The sequence below is a fragment of the Cyprinodon variegatus genome, unplaced genomic scaffold (genome assembly GCF_000732505.1).
Source record: "Cyprinodon variegatus isolate N-32 unplaced genomic scaffold, C_variegatus-1.0 Scaffold203, whole genome shotgun sequence".
NCBI classification, from domain to species: Eukaryota; Metazoa; Chordata; class Actinopteri; order Cyprinodontiformes; family Cyprinodontidae; genus Cyprinodon; species Cyprinodon variegatus.
Genome location: NW_015150656.1, coordinates 1,003,671 through 1,022,078, shown reverse-complemented (window position 1 = coordinate 1,022,078; position 18,408 = coordinate 1,003,671). Strand labels below are relative to the sequence as shown.

The following is an 18,408-nucleotide window of genomic DNA, read 5'->3' as shown; positions in this document are numbered from 1 at the left end:
AACACGACATGTTACTGCCATCTAAAATTTGAGCATTTGTATGGGGTTCTTTTTTCTGATTTTACTGCTGTTGTTACGATTCATTTTGCATCTGTAGCCCACATGTTTCCAGATTAGTTCCTTTAGATAAGTCCCTCAAAATATTGAGGGATTGTCTTTGCAATATTTTGTCTTTATTTCATACAGGATATAGGACACTGTTGCCAATTTAATTCAAAATATTCACATATTTAGACTCCTGTCAGATTTAAATTCTTTTCATGGGGTTCGTGTAGGAAATTAGGCAGGTGTATTAATAGTTTTGGGTTTAACTGCAATATAGGTGTTAAGTCAGGAATACTTGAATGTTAAAGTTAAATTAAAGTCTATTGAAACAAAGCAAAAAGCACAATAATTCTAATCAGAAAATACTGAAAAAACTATTGAGAGTTTAGTTTACACATTAATATTAGTAAATTTTTATTAATATGTTAAGGATTTACAGTGTTTTTATGTTTTATTTTTAGCATAGTAAACATTAAGGAGAGTCCTAAGAATTTTGTTTTAGAATGTTGTGTTTAAGAATTTAGTTTTAGGATGTTGTAGGCCCTATTTATCTTTCACAGATCAGCCAATGCAGAAAGTCAAACTTGGCAGCAAGCTGAGCTTGAACTTGAGGCAGATGTAGGCAATGAATGGCAAATCTTAGCAGTAGGTGTCATAGAGAAGGTATACACACTATTTTATAAGACAAATTCAAAAAGTTTATAACTTTTTTATCATGTCATTGAATTAATTAAAAAAAACGTATTTGCTTATCTTCCCTCATAACTAAATCAAAAGGTGTAAAATGAGGAGTTTGATTTTGTTAGCACATATGGTAAACTGGTTGGATTTTTTTTCCCTTTTATTTTATAGTCTTTTATTATCATTGCTATATGAATAACATGTGTTTTAGTTAAAATTTATTTGGAATAAATAATCTGGTGGAGGCTTCTGGTTTGCGAGTTAGTATATTACTTCTAAATGTGGCTTAGTTTGCTCATCTTATTCTCTCTGTAGCTTAATCTGTTAGTCTAGGAGTTTATTTTAGTTAGTTAATATAAACTTATATTGCCAGGGTTAATTGGGAGGCCTTTATTCAGCACTGCATTGAGTGCTTGCAGCCTGACAGATCGGGCATTTATAGCGGTGCAGTGTGCTGACTACCCGTCTTTTTACTCTCCATTTGGCATCAGCTCTGAAGATGTGGCCCTGCTTTCCCCAGGTTAACAAAGGCAAAGTATTCAATGGAGTGTGTCTTTGCGTGCGCGCGCGCGTGTGTGGGGGGGGTATGTGTGTGTGTACAACATTAATGTGGCCCTTTTTAAATAAGCGCATCATGTCGCGTTCTACCACTGTTATTAACTAGTGTGATTTGCGCTATTCTGGCTCAGGTTAGTGAGATAATTACAGAAGGGCTGACGAGTCATTCTGAGGGAAAATTTCAGGTTTTTACAAATGAACCCATACAAACACTTTTTTATTCTATTTTTTTTTTTTTTTTTTTATCTAAGCCTAAAATCATCTTTCTTCTACGCCTGCAGACATGCCCACTGCCGCTATGTTTATGTATAAAGCCAGCCTTATAGCGAGTTGAAAACGCAGATGATAAATATGCATGTATTCAATTAAGGGTATTAGGGGAGGTGATTTGCATGAGGATTTAGGGGCTTAACATCATATTTGTGCTATAAAACTTCACAATAGCCTAAACGGTGGCTGTTATGCACACGGGGGTGGCGGGAAGCAAATGGGGTGGGGGTGCAGGTAGAGTTTCTCTTAATTGTTGTCTTTTTTTGTAAAGGAACATGGAGAACAAATAGTATAATTCAGCGCCTCACTGTGATGCCAGGCTGAACAGGTCAGCAGGTTGAGCAGCAGATTGAACAGCTGTATGGATTTCAGTCTCTTCATCTACTGCTTCATCTCGTTCTCTAAACACCAGCAGCCGCGCAGCAGAGATGTGATAACGTGTCATTCTCTCCAACCGTCTTTGGAGCAGGATCAAACCTCAAACACGTCCTCTGATGACAAAGTCCACCTCAGCTCACCCCTCCTCCCTCGGCCTCACGCCCATACCCCACCCCCCAAGTCCAAAATATCCAATTAAGAGCAGAGAGCTAATTAGAGCGAGTGGATCCGGGATCAGTTGAGCGCTGTCTCTCATGCAGCCCCAGCTGCTGTTACCAAGACTCTCCGCTCCATCTGGGGCTGCAGGGACAAACCAGTCGGGCTCCTGGGCCACAAATGATCTTCAGTCACTGGCTGGGAAATTTCCGCACATCTAAGTAAAATACACATACACGCACATGAAATAATAACATAGAAAAGAAATGGGCAGAGAAAAAAACGAATACAACGGGATGATGTGTGAATTATTTTTTTTTTTACATATATTAGTCTAAAAAGCCAATTCTAGGCTGGGCTTTTTAGAATTACCATAACTAATATTTAGGCATTATTTTTTCCATAATTTTCCTATTTCGTTCATTTTAAAATAATATTTTACATTTCCAAGAAAAAATTGTAAATAAAGGTGAGGATTGAGGAAGAAAAGCAGCATTTAAAATTTATCCAAAAGGGAAGTGACGTAAAATCCGAGAAAGAAAGTAAAGATTGGAGAGAAAATGACTATTGCTAAGAGAAAAATAGAAAAGTTTTTTTTTAAAAAATATGTTGTTTTTTAATTAAATGTGTTACCACTGTTCATACTCTAAATGCAAGGCAAATTTTTCCCATTCATTGAACCAAGGGCTCCATTTATTGATTATACCTACGTGTGTTATTCAGGCTACATATTCCACAAATACATTTTAATCTCGAATGAAACTCCACATCTACATTTTGAAGATGGAAAACTTGAATAAAATAGACGACGCGAATACATCGAAAGTATAAGGATAAAAGTTTGTTCTTAGGGATCTGCTAAAAGTTTTGTCTAAAAATCCGCGATCATCTGGTTGTTCTTTCTTCACATGTTTCGTAATTAAAATGTTTTCCAAAACTGAAAAGCAAATGAGGAACGACATCAGGATTATTATGGGCCTTTGAGATGGAGGACAAGTTGCGCACAGGGCGCTTTGAGGCTGTGGAGGAGAGGCGTTGGGAAGAGGAAAGGTCCCAGCAGACTGTTTCAGTGCGCGCGAGCGCATACCCACCACCACCCACACACAAACACAACCTCCCCTTCTTTTTCTGAGGCGGACTATTCGAATCGCAGCTGCGGACACTGAGCACCGCTGCAGCCGCTGCTGCTGCCAAACGCTCACTCAGACCTGCTTCCTTCTATCTGAAAATACACAACTGAACTGTTCCGAGAAGGTAGTGGAACCAATGAACACAAACGCTGCGTCATGACGCAAGATGGCCCGTAGATAAGGAGCGGAGGGTCCAACCGGGACCTTAAACGGAGGACCGGAGTTGTGGGTTCAGCGGACAGTCAGTGAGCGTGAAGCCAACTCCTCCTCCCCATCCTGTTTCTCCTCCTCCGCTGCCGTTACGCACAACGCATCTTCAGGCATAAGCCCACAAGAACTAAACAGGCTGCTGTGCAACGGAAAGTGCTGCCCAAAGACATCATACGGGACAATAACGCAAAGGCCGCGTCTTTTTAACTATTATTTTTTTCAGTTTAACTTACACTACAGGAGGAGAATAATTCATCTCAAACTTTTTTATTGTTATAATTTTTTTTTTCTTCTTGCGATATAGTTGCAGAGAACAATCTGCTAGTGCCCTTTCACAGAGCCGACATCCTATAAAATTTCTCTCATCAAGGCGCAGGCTGTGAGCCCTGCAACTGGACGTTCAATAGTTGGTATGTTAACTGACGGATATGATTCACCAATGGATAAGATCATCTAGAAAAGGAAAATTGTGAAAGCAAAAAAAAAAGCAACAAAAAAACAAAAACAGAAAAAAACACCCTTCTACTGAGAGAAAATTTGTGATAAAAAATGAATTAGAGCTTATTAATAATGAGAACTGCAGAGATTCGGATGATGGTTGCCATTGGCAGATGAGACGTAGTGAGGAGAACACGTATTCATTTTTTTCTTCATTCATTTTTTTTTTTTTTTTTTCCTGAACTGGATTTTTAACTTGTCATCGGCAGCGAGGAAAAGCCCGAAAACTGAGCGTCGCCTCTGCGTTCCGGCGCAGGCTCTGTGCCTCTGATGGACATCTTGGCTTGCAGATCCGAAGAGAACAGTTACAACATCCTCCCTTCTGCAGCAACGATGCTTTTCCATGGCCTCCCCGGAGGCGATGTCCACGGTGTGGTGGAAGAAATGGAGCGAAGAGGAAAGGGCGAGTCGGCGGCCATCAGCTCGGCCATCGACATGGGAGAATCCGAAACGGTAAGAGACTTCTTTTCTTCTTTCTTTGGCCTTCTCTGTCTACGATGTAAACAGCATGGCCGCTTGTAAACATGTGATTGCTCTATACCGCTTACTACTTTTTAATTATTTTAACTTTAAAGAAAAAGTAATCAACAAGCGAGGAGAAATTTCATTTCCATCAAATTCCCTTATATTAAACCGCATTAGTGAAATCCTGTAGTGATTTTAAGTTGGCGCATAAAGTCAAAACAAATCAGGTAAGATATAAAAGAAAAAAATAGTATCACCTTTTTTAAAACCTTTATTTCAGTGTGATTTTGAAATTGTTCACTGCAACATTTGATGTAAAAAACATATCACAGAATGGATTAAAATGTGATCATTTAAATATTTATTAAAGAAAACATGAATATATTTTTCTAACAAATAATAATTGCATTTTTATCCGTTGTGCTTATTTAGTATTTGATTATTATTTTTTTTTAGGTGGGAAAACTTTTCCATTATCTTGCTGCACTTTAAATAATTATGGAGATTTGAAAAAGAAGCATGTGTTCCTAGACGTGTGTAATATCTCAGAGGCATCCATGCAAAATAAGGTCAAAATCCCAAAGCTTCTAATAAACCAGCGGACATGTATTTTTGAGAAGAAATTGTTTTAGTACATTTCTTAATTGAACCAGAGACGTATGAGTGAATGCACACAAAAGGAAATTGGATATATGCAATTCTGCAAATGTTTAAATTATTCAAATTTATATATATGATATAAAGGTATGTTTATTATTAAGAATAACTCAAAAACAATTATTTATGTGTTATTAATAATTTCACATTAACGCGCCCCCTCCAGTGAGGTTTACGTCTTCGGGAACAGTTAGTTGCTGTTAAATGTGTAATTGTCTGGATATCTAGAAACAGACAAAATCCTCACTCCTTGTTAAACATTTTGGATACGTTTTATTCCAAATATTTCAGCTGTTGTAAATATTTAAACTTGCTATTATTTATTTATTTTTCCTCTATGTGGTGCCCGTCGCAGGCCATGCCCTGCGTGACCAGCGAACGCGTGGCTCTGTGCGCGGGCTGCGGCAGGAAGATTGCGGACCGTTACTACCTTCTGGCCGTGGACAAGCAGTGGCACATGCGCTGCCTCAAATGCTGTGAATGCAAGCTCAACCTGGAGTCCGAACTCACCTGCTTCAGCAAGGACGGCAGCATATACTGCAAAGAAGACTACTATAGGTAGGAGGGGAGAGAGGGGGGGTTGATAATAAATAAAGTTCGTTGAGTACGAAAGAAGAAAGCTTCTACAGAGCTGCATGTGCCTATTTTTTTCAAGTTAATTGTAATCAATTTAGTGCCTAAATGGCGCATAATCTTGCTGCAGAGTGGAATATTTTAATGCATGAGTTTTTGTACACTTATACAAACTCCTCTAATTGCTCCCATTAAAGCTTTACATATTCATTAAATTGATAAGGGAAACATCTGCCAACTGTTTTCTGTAAAGCACTTTGCATTGATTTGTGTATAAACCTACAAATCATGTTGATATTTTACTTTACTCACCTTTGTTTCTATAGAGCCGAATTTGGAGTTTAATGTTAGTTCAGATCTTTCTAATAACAAAGCTTCAGATTAGTTCAACCCACTCCTTCATAACGCGATATAAGAAAAGTCAGTAGAAGATGTGATGCCAACTGCAGAAAAAGATGGTTGCAATGAGTTAAGTCCGTCATCTTGTGAAATAATTATTTTTGCGTCTGTCTTAAGCGATAAGTGATCATATTACGAAATACTAGCAATGAAATAAACAACTTCGAAGTATTCAATGCTTTGTTAAAGAGAACAGGCAGCTTGGGTGACAAAAATGTTTTGAACATTTTATAAAGGTCTTTTCAAAATTAACGCTTATTTTAAATCCTTTCTTAAATTTACTTAGTCTCAGAAAATAATCCTATCAAAAAAGATCAGGTTAGGATTTCATTTTAAAAGAACAATCAAACGTCAAAAGGATCCGTGGTTTTATTAATGAGAGGATCCACTCAATTTGGAAAGTGAGAGAATAATGAAGGAATGTGGATTTAAATAAAGTTATATATAATTTAACTTGGTTCTAACTTTGAAGAAGTAGTTGTTTCCGCAGCGATTTCCTCCTGACATGGAATGGGGGTTCTGCCGCTAATGGACTCTGTTTTGTCCGCAGAAGATTTTCAGTGCAGAGGTGCGCGCGCTGCCACCTGGGCATTTCGGCCTCGGAGATGGTGATGCGCGCGAGAGACCTGGTCTATCACCTGAACTGCTTCACCTGCACCACCTGCAGCAAGATGCTGACCACCGGGGACCACTTCGGCATGAAGGACAGCCTGGTGTACTGCCGCCTGCACTTTGAGACTCTGATACAAGGAGAATACCAGACTCACTTTAACCACGCGGACATTGTAGCGCACAAGGGCCTTGGGCCGGCCAATGCGCTGGGACTATCCTACTTTAACGGAGTGGGCACTGTGCAAAAGGGCAGGCCCAGAAAGAGGAAGAGTCCGGGGCCTGGGGCCGAGCTAGCTGCTTACAATGCGGGTAAGAAACCATTCTGCACAATCTTTGTGCGGCAATGCAAGAGAGAATGGACTGTTTTGCTACTTCAGAAATATGAAAATACAAATACGATTATTTGCCTTTTTTTATTATTTTTTTTCCTTAACGATATTACTTACTTCTTACCAAAGTTTAGATTTCAGAGATGGATCAAGGCTAAAAACATATATCCTGACATAGGAAAACATGAACAACTGCAATACTACTACTAATAATAATATTAATAATAGTCTCATAGAAATCTATAGTAATTCTATCGTTTTTTTAACTACAAAAATGTTTTCTGGAATTTTTTTTTTCTCCAGAGGAATTATCACTGTTTCAAAGTCAGTTATACAGAAATATAAACATGGTTTCTCAACAAATTTGTAAAAAAAAAAAAGTTTATTTAAAAATAGCAAAAAATCTCCTTTCTACTTTAGATAACTTTTATGTGCAATGATTATATGAGAGTTTCAAAGAATGCATTAAAAGTCATGTCCATGTCTAACCCACCACTCTGCATTTAGAAGTTGCAAAATGATACAATTTTACTATGAAAAATAGAAAAAAAAAAGAAAATTAAAAGAATAAAAGAAAAAAAGGATTTAACAATATTCTTGGAGAAAAAAAACATTTATTCAATTTTTTCTTAAAAAAAAATAGAATAAATGCCCATTTTGCAACTGAAGTTCAGCTTCATCCACTCAAGTTGTGTATTTTTGATTTTCTTATAGTTTACATATTTGTGATACAAATACACGTCATTCGATTGTGGATTTTCATGAAATTTATTCCTTTTTTTTTCTTCTTCCTGCTGTTGCAAATGCCCTTTTTCACTTGTCAGGCTCTTTCCAAATCTACACAACCAAACAATCTCCCTTCTTCTAAACCCTTCCTAAGCACAAACACACGCACAAAACACATCCACTTCTGGAGCCTCTTTGCATTGGGACAAGGCCAGAATTGGAGTGTAGCTGCCAGATCGATGAGATTTGATGGGTTATTCGCTGGAAGAGGGAGCAGACAGCATGGTAACCTCCTAACAGCATTTTTTTCTGGTTTTCCTTTTTGGCTTTGTAGGCTTACTGCTATAACTTCGGAAAATTAGTAAAATTTATGTGAAGATCTGAAGCTACATAAGACAAAGTTAGAATATTAATGAGGTGGGTTTATTGTTATAATTTGGCTCTTTTCATCCATTTTTTTTAAAGTTGCAGCTTAAGTTGAAAAGCTGCTTCAATTGCTCAGACTTTTCTCCTGCTTCATAAGCAGTTTCTGGCTTTATTGCAAATCTTTGTCTTCTGGTAATCAAACATTTCTCTAGTCTTAAACAACAAATCAAACTTGTTTTAGTTTGGAACAAACTTGTTCTAAGAGGGTGGTGACTGAAGAGCAATGAGAGAGAAGAAGAAGTGCGCCCTCTACTGTTTCCAGTCAAAAACAACAGCCAAGCTTAACCTGATTAACCCTGATATGGGGTAACCCCCTGAGCAGGCCCCATCAGGAAACTTTGTCTCCACAGTTTGTTGAAGTTAGAGGGAAACCAGCATTAGGATTACAGTTTTTCCTTTTCTTTGGTTCTGTTTTGTTTGTTAAAGCGCCTAAGCATATGCTTTGGCCAGAAAACAACATTTGTTCTGCCTGGTGCGTATGGGCTAATTAAGTAAAGTGTTATTCTGGTGCTTTTCGCTCACTTCATATTCATCATTTACAACATTCCGATACTGAACTGTTATACATGCGGCAACACCTTAAATATTGCCAAGAAATTTGCAGGCTGGGATGAATTTACTGTATGTGTGCTGTTGTCTCAATGGTTTCTGTGTGTTTAGGAGCACACACATGCTTGGCTAAGCTACTTTTTCACCTCTTCCCTGGATGGGAAGCCAGAGATAGGAGGCAAACATCAGTGTGGCAAGAAGGGGATTTGAACTTAAGCTGGAAGGGGCACTTGTTGGATCAAACTTACACTTGAAGTGGATGGTGTGAATAATAAAAGCACATTTTTTTTTTTATTTCTTCTTGTAGTGGCACCATATACACATACACACCCGTGCACGCAACCCAACACTCACACATAAACACAAATATATATATATATATATATATATATATAATATTTAATATTTACTATAAAATGTTAATTACATTAAGGTGTTTGATATAGTTAGGGTTAATCAGTGGCCAGAAAAAGATCCCCAAAGCGATTATGATGTTGTTCTACTGTCTCAACCTGCCCTCTTTCCTTCCTACCCACAGCTTTAAGCTGCAACGAGAACGACGCTGAGTCTATAGACCGCGACTCTCAATACAGCTCCAGTCAGAAGACCAAGCGGATGCGAACATCCTTTAAGCACCATCAGCTGCGGACCATGAAGTCCTACTTTGCTATTAACCACAATCCAGATGCCAAGGACCTAAAGCAGCTTGCCCAGAAGACAGGCCTCACCAAGCGGGTTTTACAGGTAAACTTTTTAGCCTCTGACATGTAGGGTCCTCCCTAGTGTTAAAAAACAGAAAAAGGAGCTGTCCCAGCAAGTTAGGTTAGAAATGATTCACACTCATACGGGACGATTCTTTAAACATATGTTTTTTTACGCAATATTGTAAAATGATGGGGTAACTCACCCACAAATCCCCCCCCCCAACAAAACATATACTATCAAGAATTTTCTTTACTTGAATAAATATTGAAAATACAGCATTATCTTCTACAAAATGTAAAATAATTAAGAGGTGGAAGAAAAATAAATGTCTAAATTAAGAGATGTAATGATACCTAAATGTGGTTAAAGCAAATACTGGTTATTATTCTATAACATACCTGACTTTTAGTTGTACCCAAATTCTGATGGAATAAATGAGATAAACATTATAGTATAATATTATATTTTTCTGGTGTAATTGTCCCACCTTAGTGATGTTTGATGACAAAAAAAAGTAGTTCCGTTTTATTGTTTTTGTTTTTTGTTTTTCCAATGAGCAGTCTCATAGAGAAAACATAATAAAACTCCTTTAAATGATCAGTATGAAAAAAATCTTTCAAAAAGGGGGCATAAATATCAATGGAATCTAATCAGAGCTCATTTTCATACTGCTGAAAGGTGGAACAAGTTGGAAAAATTACACATTATTTCTTGAGCACTCTTAGGTTTATATAAAATGTGTGACTTAACCTTAATCATTTGAAACATTGACCAATATAGCTCAATAAAGTTTCAAAATAAACATGGCTGCAGACTTAGGGTTAGAAGAGTATCACTTTACAGCTCAGCTGCAGCTGCCCTTAAGTGTTTAATACAAACTGTTTTCTGTCGCCATAGCAAAACAACCTCTTTCCAAAAGCTCAATAAATAAATAAGTTCTAAATAAATAAGTATTGCTGTTTATCACATTTCTAAAATTTTCTGAAGAAAATAATAATAAATAAATAAAAGAAATAATAAATCAAGCTTCAATCAAGTATTGTAATTTTTATCTGAAAATTAAATCATAGGAAAAAAAAAATCAACAATTTTATTAAATAGGATGAACAAATGGAAGTATTCTCTTTAACAAAACCTCACAAACACTTATTCACCCATTGCTGCAACTCAGTTTGTAATAAAGGATCTGATGTTGACTGAAAGAGGAAGAAGAAAACAATCTTTATTATATGGAATAACATGACAGCAGGGTGTTTCATTTCCAAACTAATTTAATGTTATCTAACTAGCTGTTGATAAAACAAAAAAGGGAAAATGAGAAAAGTTATGCCCTACCGCCTTAATTAGAGCTTATAGGCCTCAAAGTTGTTATTTTGGTTCGATGTGTTTTCCTTTTATTCTGGCTGAAGAGTATTTTCTGCTATTTGTTTCCCATGGCTCAGTCATGATTCTGTCATTAACATACTTCAACACTTGTCTCAGCACTTAACAATGTCCCACTCACTCATACACACTACAGTACCTTTTTTATTACGATTATTGTTGCTAATTTTTAGAAAGGAAAATCAATGGACACTGGATGCTGGTTTCAATGCTGAGCTGGTGGCCAGTCTTGTTTCTTGGAGAGCTAAAAAAAAAAACAGCATTGCAAACATGAGAATAAAAAGGACGAAGTCATAGCTGCTCTTATGCCACACAGATGGGTCAATTAGAATTTTCTGACATAATCAATTAATAAAGGAAGCAATGGGCTCTGGAATTTTATGTACAAGTTTAAAATGAGGAAGTGGTGGCCTAGTGATTCAGGTATTGAGCTTGGAATCCTGAGGTTCTGAGTTCGAGTCCCGCTCACCCAGCCTCCAATCTGGGTCCCTGAGCAAAAGGACCTTAACTCCACACTGTTCCCATGGCGCCGCACAATGGCAGCCCACTGCTCCCCAAGGGGATGGGTTAAATGCAGAGAGTTAAGTTTGTTGCTCTGAACTTGTGACGGTGTGACAACAATAAAAAAAAAAAAAAACTGGAAAGATACTGTAAAATAAGCGTCTCATTTTTCTGCGGATCCATTGAAGCTTAAAGACTTTTTATAATGTTTGCACAGGAAAAAAGAGCACAACATCTTTGTGTTATTTAAGTATGCCTCCTATCCCAGACCCCAGTTAGAACATCAGCAAAAAGGCTCTACAAGACAGATAGATACGCACATTGTTGGATGCAAACAGGAAGGGGAAACTTCTTCTGCTGGAGATCATACATACATGCATGCTTTCAATGCTTTTTTGTTAAAAAAGCAGCATTATTTTATAAATGTATTTATAAAGGAAGTGTCTTGAGAGGCGCACAGTGGTTTATAAATAACTGAAATGAAATGATTTCGATGTGTAGAATCAGTCATGTAAAAATGTCCTTACCTGTTCAGCATGTTTGTTGAAGTAATGCAAACCTCTTGATTTGGGTTTTTATTTTATTTTTTCATTTTTTTGCAAGATGTGTGCAGTATCTGAGGAACATTAGTCCAACATCAGCACATGAATCTCATGATAGGTTTGCAGTTTAGGCCATTATTTTTCTTCTTTCTTTTCGATTTTGCTCTCTGTATCCCATATCAGTGAAAGTTATTTTTGCAGTGAAATGCTTTGCCATGTTTGTCCTATTCCTGCTCTTTCAGTTTTCCTTTAGAGGTTAAAAAGCTTTCTGATGGAAGCAAAGCTATGAGCCAGAAAACTAAGGTGGCGAGCTAAAAGAAATAACAAAGGAAGGAGTAGAGCAGGGCCTGGTCATTATTTTCTGCATGTTTTCATGTCTTTGCTAAAATCAGTCAAGTAAGGTTCTCAGTAAAGAGATTGTGCCGGAGTTGCAGGCTGTGGTATCTACCAGGGAGCTTTCTAAATCCCTTCAATCCATTTTCTGTACCTGCCTAATCCTGTTCAGAGTGAAGAGGTTGGAGTAGGAATCGATAGGGGCTGGTGGCCATATCGGCAGTCGAGCTGTAAGAGGCAGCATACACTCACACAGAATTCTAGATCATCCCAGAGACAGACATCTCTGCATACACACACCAACACACGTTACTTCCCGCCTTCCTTACAGGGACTTTGAACTCACTTAAATGAATTTCACATACCGGTATGTTAGTACAGCCCAACACAGACTCTAACCCTAACCATTACCAACATATACCTACCCTCAACTAAACCCAGTTCTATTCAATTTTTAGTCCTAAAACCAACCCCAACACAAGATGACAACTGGTTCCCATAGGTACCTTTCAGTCCCCACAAAGTAGCATAATTCCTGGGAAATTGGTCTTACACTATCCCAACAAGGTAACAAATACATGGCCTTTGGAGCAGTTGAAAGCGGCCAATCACGTTGACCGGTTTGTTTGGGGAAACATTTGCGGAACAAAAAAAATAAATAAATAAATATTTATTTAATCTGTACAGATATCCTTTTTTTTTTTTTTAGGTCTGACATCATATTCAAACATTTTATCTTTTTAATTTTATAACCAGGCTTTTAGTTTAACCAGATGATGGAGACTTTTCTGTTTCACATATCTGTGTGCCTAACAGGTGTGTCTCTACGTAGAGACTGTCCCTCAGTTGAAAGCAATGCATAATCATCTATCATGTTTTTTTGTAGCTTAAGGAAAATCACTTTTAAAATGGGAAAAGTTCTGATGCAAGCTCTGAGCCTCAAGGCTTTTCACATCTCTGCTTTATTTTCTCCAAACGGTGCCTATCAGGGTGACCAATTGCAGAACCAAAAAAGTCTGATGTTACTTTTTCTTCTGTCTTGTGTCTGGAGAGGCTGTTTTCAGTTTCTTTTATCTCTAAGCAAATGATTTGTTGCTATGAACCTTACAGTCAGATTCTAGAAGGCCGTTCCCAACCTTTCAAGTGGATATCTTTAATAGTAGCCAAAAGAGACCTAATAAATCCCCAGTTAATCCAAAGCAATCCTCAACAGAGCTGCATAGAGCAGATATTTTATAAAATTTTGAGGTTAAAAGCCTTTAACTGGTCATGCCTTTTTTTGTGTTTTTTTTCAAGGCAGGACAGGTGGGATTGTGTCATAGCTTAATTTTTTTGAATGATTCTTTGTATTTTCCTTTCTGGCATTTTTTACAGTGCAAGGTCCCATTTTTCCAATTTAAACGACACCAGGGCCCCATTGCTCCTTCTGGAATCCAAATTTAAATTTATGTACTGCTAAGGGTGAGGCCTTAGAAATGAATGGAAGAAAATTCAAAGACCTTCTGGGTGTAGGAAGGTTGAATTGTATGGAATAATAAAAACATTAAAATTAAAATGAAAATAATAGTTAGTTGTTTGTGAGATGTAATACTTAATACAATGTAACCCATGGATATGATGTTAAAATGTAACATCAATTATATAGATTTCCTTTCAGCACCAGTTTGTCTATTAAGAAACATGTCTGGTTACTCTGCGACACTGGAATTCCCCTTATAGTATTGTTTTCCTCTGTTTTAAAAAAAACTGTTCCAATACAAAAATATCACATATTTTTTTGATTGATTAGTTAATTATCCTTCATTTTCTGTTTTATGTAGCTATATTATTAATCACCCTTATCTATTTAATTTGATAGATAAATATGTAACTATTCTTGATTTAAGTTTTTGTAGCATTTTAGGTGAAAATTAATTCCAAAACCCTTTGAGTTTATCAGGTTTAGTATCTGTTGTCAGCAACTCACTGCTGCCTGGTATTAGTACATGTGTCAGCACTTTTCAACCAGCGGTTAAAGACTGCAACATCCCCCCATTCCTAACCTCTGGATTCTTTGCTCTCTCTACCAACAATCGAAGGACTTAAAAATGTTTAAGACCACTGATCTAGATGACAATTATTGACATCCTTGTCGAAAGTAAAGTTGAAGTAATCTTTGAATTACATTTTTCCAACTCCTAGTAATATGAATGCTTTGTGTCCACCAAGAGTCCAGACTTTTCTAACAAAAAATCTGTGGATAAAATTAAGTATTAGAATGATGATTAGGAGCTTCTAACACCAAAGGCCTGGGACTCATTTCAAAAATATTAATAAACCAAATACCGTCGGAAAACTTGGAAACACCTACAATAGTTAGAAGAACAGTTTAATGTAATCCAATTATAGTTCTCAATTGATCATTGAGGTCAGAATTAATCAATACTATAAAATCTTAAATGGTTTAATTAGTTTTTGAGAAAAATGCTGTCTCTGATACAAAAGGATTTATCTTATTCTGAACAATGATATGTCCAATCGAACAAGATTTTAGCAATACTTTTGGAAAACCACAATTGCCCCTTTTTATGTTTTTTTTTTTTTTTTTCCCATGTAGAGGTAAGGTATAAGTCGTGTTAATATTTTAGCACAGCGTTGATCAGTTCACATGTTTTTTACAGTTCTCTAATTCAAAAGTGACCTGATTAAAAATATCTGCATGTATCATAACATTCTTTGTTCATGCAGATTCATTAAAAACAAATAGCTTTTTAGTTTAGTCCTGATAGGAAGGTACCAATAAAGGAAATGTATTGTCACGAAGTATAGAACCATTTATATTTTGTCTGTCAGTATGATGAGGCTTTTTCAAAGGTTGATTGCCTTTTGTCATCTAAAATGTTAATACCGTAGTTTATTGATGACCGTGTGAACCCTAGAACACAAGTCAGAAATGATTTACTTTATTATAAAATATAGACAAAGTATGTCAAATTAAACATTAAGCTTCATACTGAGGCCTATAATATTCCAGATATTTTACTAAATAATTCTGTATTTGCTTTACTAAATATTAAGAGCCTATTCACCTCCTACTTAAAAGATCATTCCAGTTGCTATGAATATATAATAATGAAAGCATCACATATTTAGTTGTTAATTAAATGCATCTGATATTTCCATACTGATATTTTTTTTTAGCTGAAACGTTTAATTTGTGAAAGCTAAATAATTCAGGAATGTTTGATAGGTGTTAGAGAGGTGCCTAAGCGGAGGTTGTTTAGAGCCTATGCCTCTTTTAGTAAAACTTTGAGTCAGGTCATGACAGGTAGGCCTGCTTTAAGATTTACTTTTTCCTTCCTTTCTTTCTGAAGGTCTGGTTCCAAAATGCTCGGGCCAAGTTCAGGAGGAACCTGTTGCGGCAGGAGAGCACTGGAGTGGACAAGGCATCAGACGGCTCCACGTTACAAGGGGGGACGCCCTCAGGTCCGGCATCTGAAATCTCCAATGCCTCCATGAGCCCATCTAGTACCCCCACCACACTTACAGACTTGACCAACCCCACCATGCCTACTGTCACTTCTGTACTCACATCGGTGCCGGGTGGTATGGATGTACATGAGTGCCGGAGTCCATCACAGACAACGCTGACCAGCCTCTTCTGATGGTCAGAGCACTAGCCCCTAACACCATCCTCACCTCTCCCTTACACACAGACTGTTACTACAATCTACACTCTTTCTGGATCTCAAACGGAGCACTGTTAACACCTTAGAACTTTAAAATAAGTAGAAACATGAAGGAAACAAAAACACTTTATTAGAAACTGTCTGCTTAGTGAGGCAGCTGAGCCCCACGGATGGAATGGTTGTTGTTATTTTGATGTTGTCTTGTTGAGTACTGAGAAGAACTGATTAAAATTGTTACTTATTCACAGGGAAAGATTGCTGATGAAAAAGTAATTTTTTTTTTTATTTTGGGGGAAGTTTGTTTTTTTCAAAACAGTATTTATGTTGTTGTAAAAGAGTCACTGTTAGGACTGTAAATTCTTTTTTTCATTTGTGGGAAATCTGAGATTAAAATTCAGTTTCAAATATCTGATGACTACCATGTGCCTCTAACTCCCATCTGCTTAGTGGTAATCGTTTGAAGTTGATTTACTACGATTTATTCAGTAGAAACACTGGACAAGTTGCATGAACTACAGTATCTGCTACTCATTTTCAATTTGTGCATCTTTGTGAGCTCCCTGTATTTAACATTTCTTAACATCAATCTATAAATACTGCTTTAATTTGAAGAGAAATAAGATGGAAAATGGGTTTAAAATTATAAATTTAATTTATATTTAGGAAGTAATGTTCCAGCTTCATCTTTCTATGCATCTGTCCTGCTGCTGTGGCAAAGTTTGTTCCCAAATTAATCAAGCTTTTAATACAATTAATATTAGAAAAAAACATTTTTAAAAAGGTATTTATTTTAAGATCGTTGTAAACTACTGTAAGCTCTGGGTTTCTAATGGCCATTATTCTTCTAGCAGGTAAAATTACCCAAAAATGGCTTCATGACAGACAGCCGATACATTGCTGTGGAAATTGTTATTTTGAAAATAGTAACCTGTTTATGGCGCATATATTCAACCTATCTGTTGGAGGATCTTGAGTCAGCACTTGAAAATGTGATATTATGACAGTTACAGGCATGTGCGATTGTTAAGGTGTGATTATCTAAGTTCAGCATTTCCCCTATCATTATCCAAAGGGGGTTGATCTGCCCCACAAAAGATGCTGTCTGCCCCAGTGCCAGAAAATTACAATATGTAGGAAATGTATGGGTTCATGGTTAAAGTTTCATACATTCATTAACCTCTGTAACTAATGCCAGATCACATTATATTCTATTTCTGTCCCTACACTCATCTAATTTCAGTGTTGTTTCCTGAAGCACTAAATGTGAGCATCGACTAAAACACCCATGCTTCATACCCATGCACCAAGTAGTCAAGGAGTAGAAACTTTGAAGACAGGGTTGGAATGGCCTTATGGAGGTTTGAAAGGATTCCCAAAATGCGGATGTTTCAAGCCGAACCCACCGATGGTCTAAGTATTTGTTCTACCTATCTAATGCAGCTGATAAGTATCTGTGCTGATAAGTATCCACCCAATGGCTATAGTCAGCTTGGTGCAACATCAGACACTTTTCATATCAAGAGAAAATATGTGCAGCCCCCTCCAGTACGTAAGATGAAGGAAAGGACACAGCAATTGCCCAAATTAGCAAACAAGCTAAACGAAAAAGAGATTAGAGGAGCTGAGAAGATCAATTAGAAACAACTGCAATTTCTCTTCTTTTTTATCTTTGGCAACACCCTGGCAACCCTTGTCACAGACAACTCTTCACAGTAGCAGTGCATAAACACAAACGTAGGCTCGCCCTTCGCCTGTAGGAGCTTAGTTGATCATCAAAACAGCCAGCATTTGCCAAGAGTTTAAAACTGCTGTAACATCCAAGGTGCTGAAGGAGATCCTGTGTTATCAATTTTAGAAAAACATGCTAAAGAGTTGTCTTGAGGTAAGTCCAAAGATTTTTAAGAGCCCTTATGCCAGCCATGAATACATTGTTGGCTGGAAAGCTGATTAGCTCTACAAATCTGGCATAGTGTGTTACAGAGCGATGCTCTGATGTTTGTGAGAAATCTAAAAAGATTAGTAACAGCAACAGGGATATATTGAACATTCTGCACTCCAAAAGCTACCATTATCTGAGAAACTATTGCCAATGTGCCACCAGGTCCATTATGGCTTTATTCCCCTGTAGGTACAAAATGACGTTTGCACACCCCCAATACACACCCACACAATGAGTCCTATGCCCTGTTCAGCAATTAAAGAAGAAGCTAGTGTTATTGAATAAACAACTAACACCAGGTAAAAAAAGCAGTATTTGTTTTTTTCTATTATATCTTTATGCATCATATTTTAAAGTTATCAGTCTTAATTCAATTTAAAAATGAACTAATAACCCAATGACCAAAAATGCTTTTTGTGGACATACATGCCATCCTTCTGGGCAACATTTTCTTGATAGATTAAGGCTAATAAAGCTAAACAAATTCTGTTGACAAATGTTATGTTTCTGGCAACAGTGCTACCTTTTTTCTTTCTTTTTTTTTTTTTTTTTTTTTTTTTTTTTGAACATTCAGCTCTGGTCCTGTCACCCTAATTACTCATTCACTCCACCTGTGCAGTTCCTCCTCCTCTCTTTAGCATTTATATTTTCTACCTGTTGTCCCTGTGTAACCAG

At 37.0% G+C, this 18,408-nt stretch overlaps 1 protein-coding gene across 3 annotated transcripts; it reads left to right on the top strand.

Annotated features, from left to right (window-relative positions):
* The first annotated feature begins 3,236 nt into the window (after positions 1-3,236).
* On the top strand, positions 3,237-18,153 carry lhx2 (LIM homeobox 2). Of its 3 annotated transcripts, XM_015379924.1 has the most exons (6): positions 3,237-3,838; positions 4,136-4,379; positions 5,404-5,606; positions 6,571-6,941; positions 9,201-9,406; positions 15,480-15,770. In XM_015379924.1, exons 2-6 carry the CDS (start codon positions 4,197-4,199, stop codon positions 15,768-15,770), a joined length of 1,254 nt encoding a protein of 417 aa, XP_015235410.1. In that variant the 5' UTR covers positions 3,237-3,838; positions 4,136-4,196. The 3 variants fall into 3 exon arrangements, with proteins under 3 accessions (XP_015235410.1, XP_015235413.1, XP_015235411.1); XM_015379927.1 differs by having other exon boundaries at positions 3,238-4,379; positions 6,574-6,941; positions 15,480-18,153; XM_015379925.1 differs by lacking the exon at positions 3,237-3,838 and having other exon boundaries at positions 4,197-4,379; positions 15,480-18,151.
* The last annotated feature ends 255 nt before the right edge of the window (positions 18,154-18,408 follow it).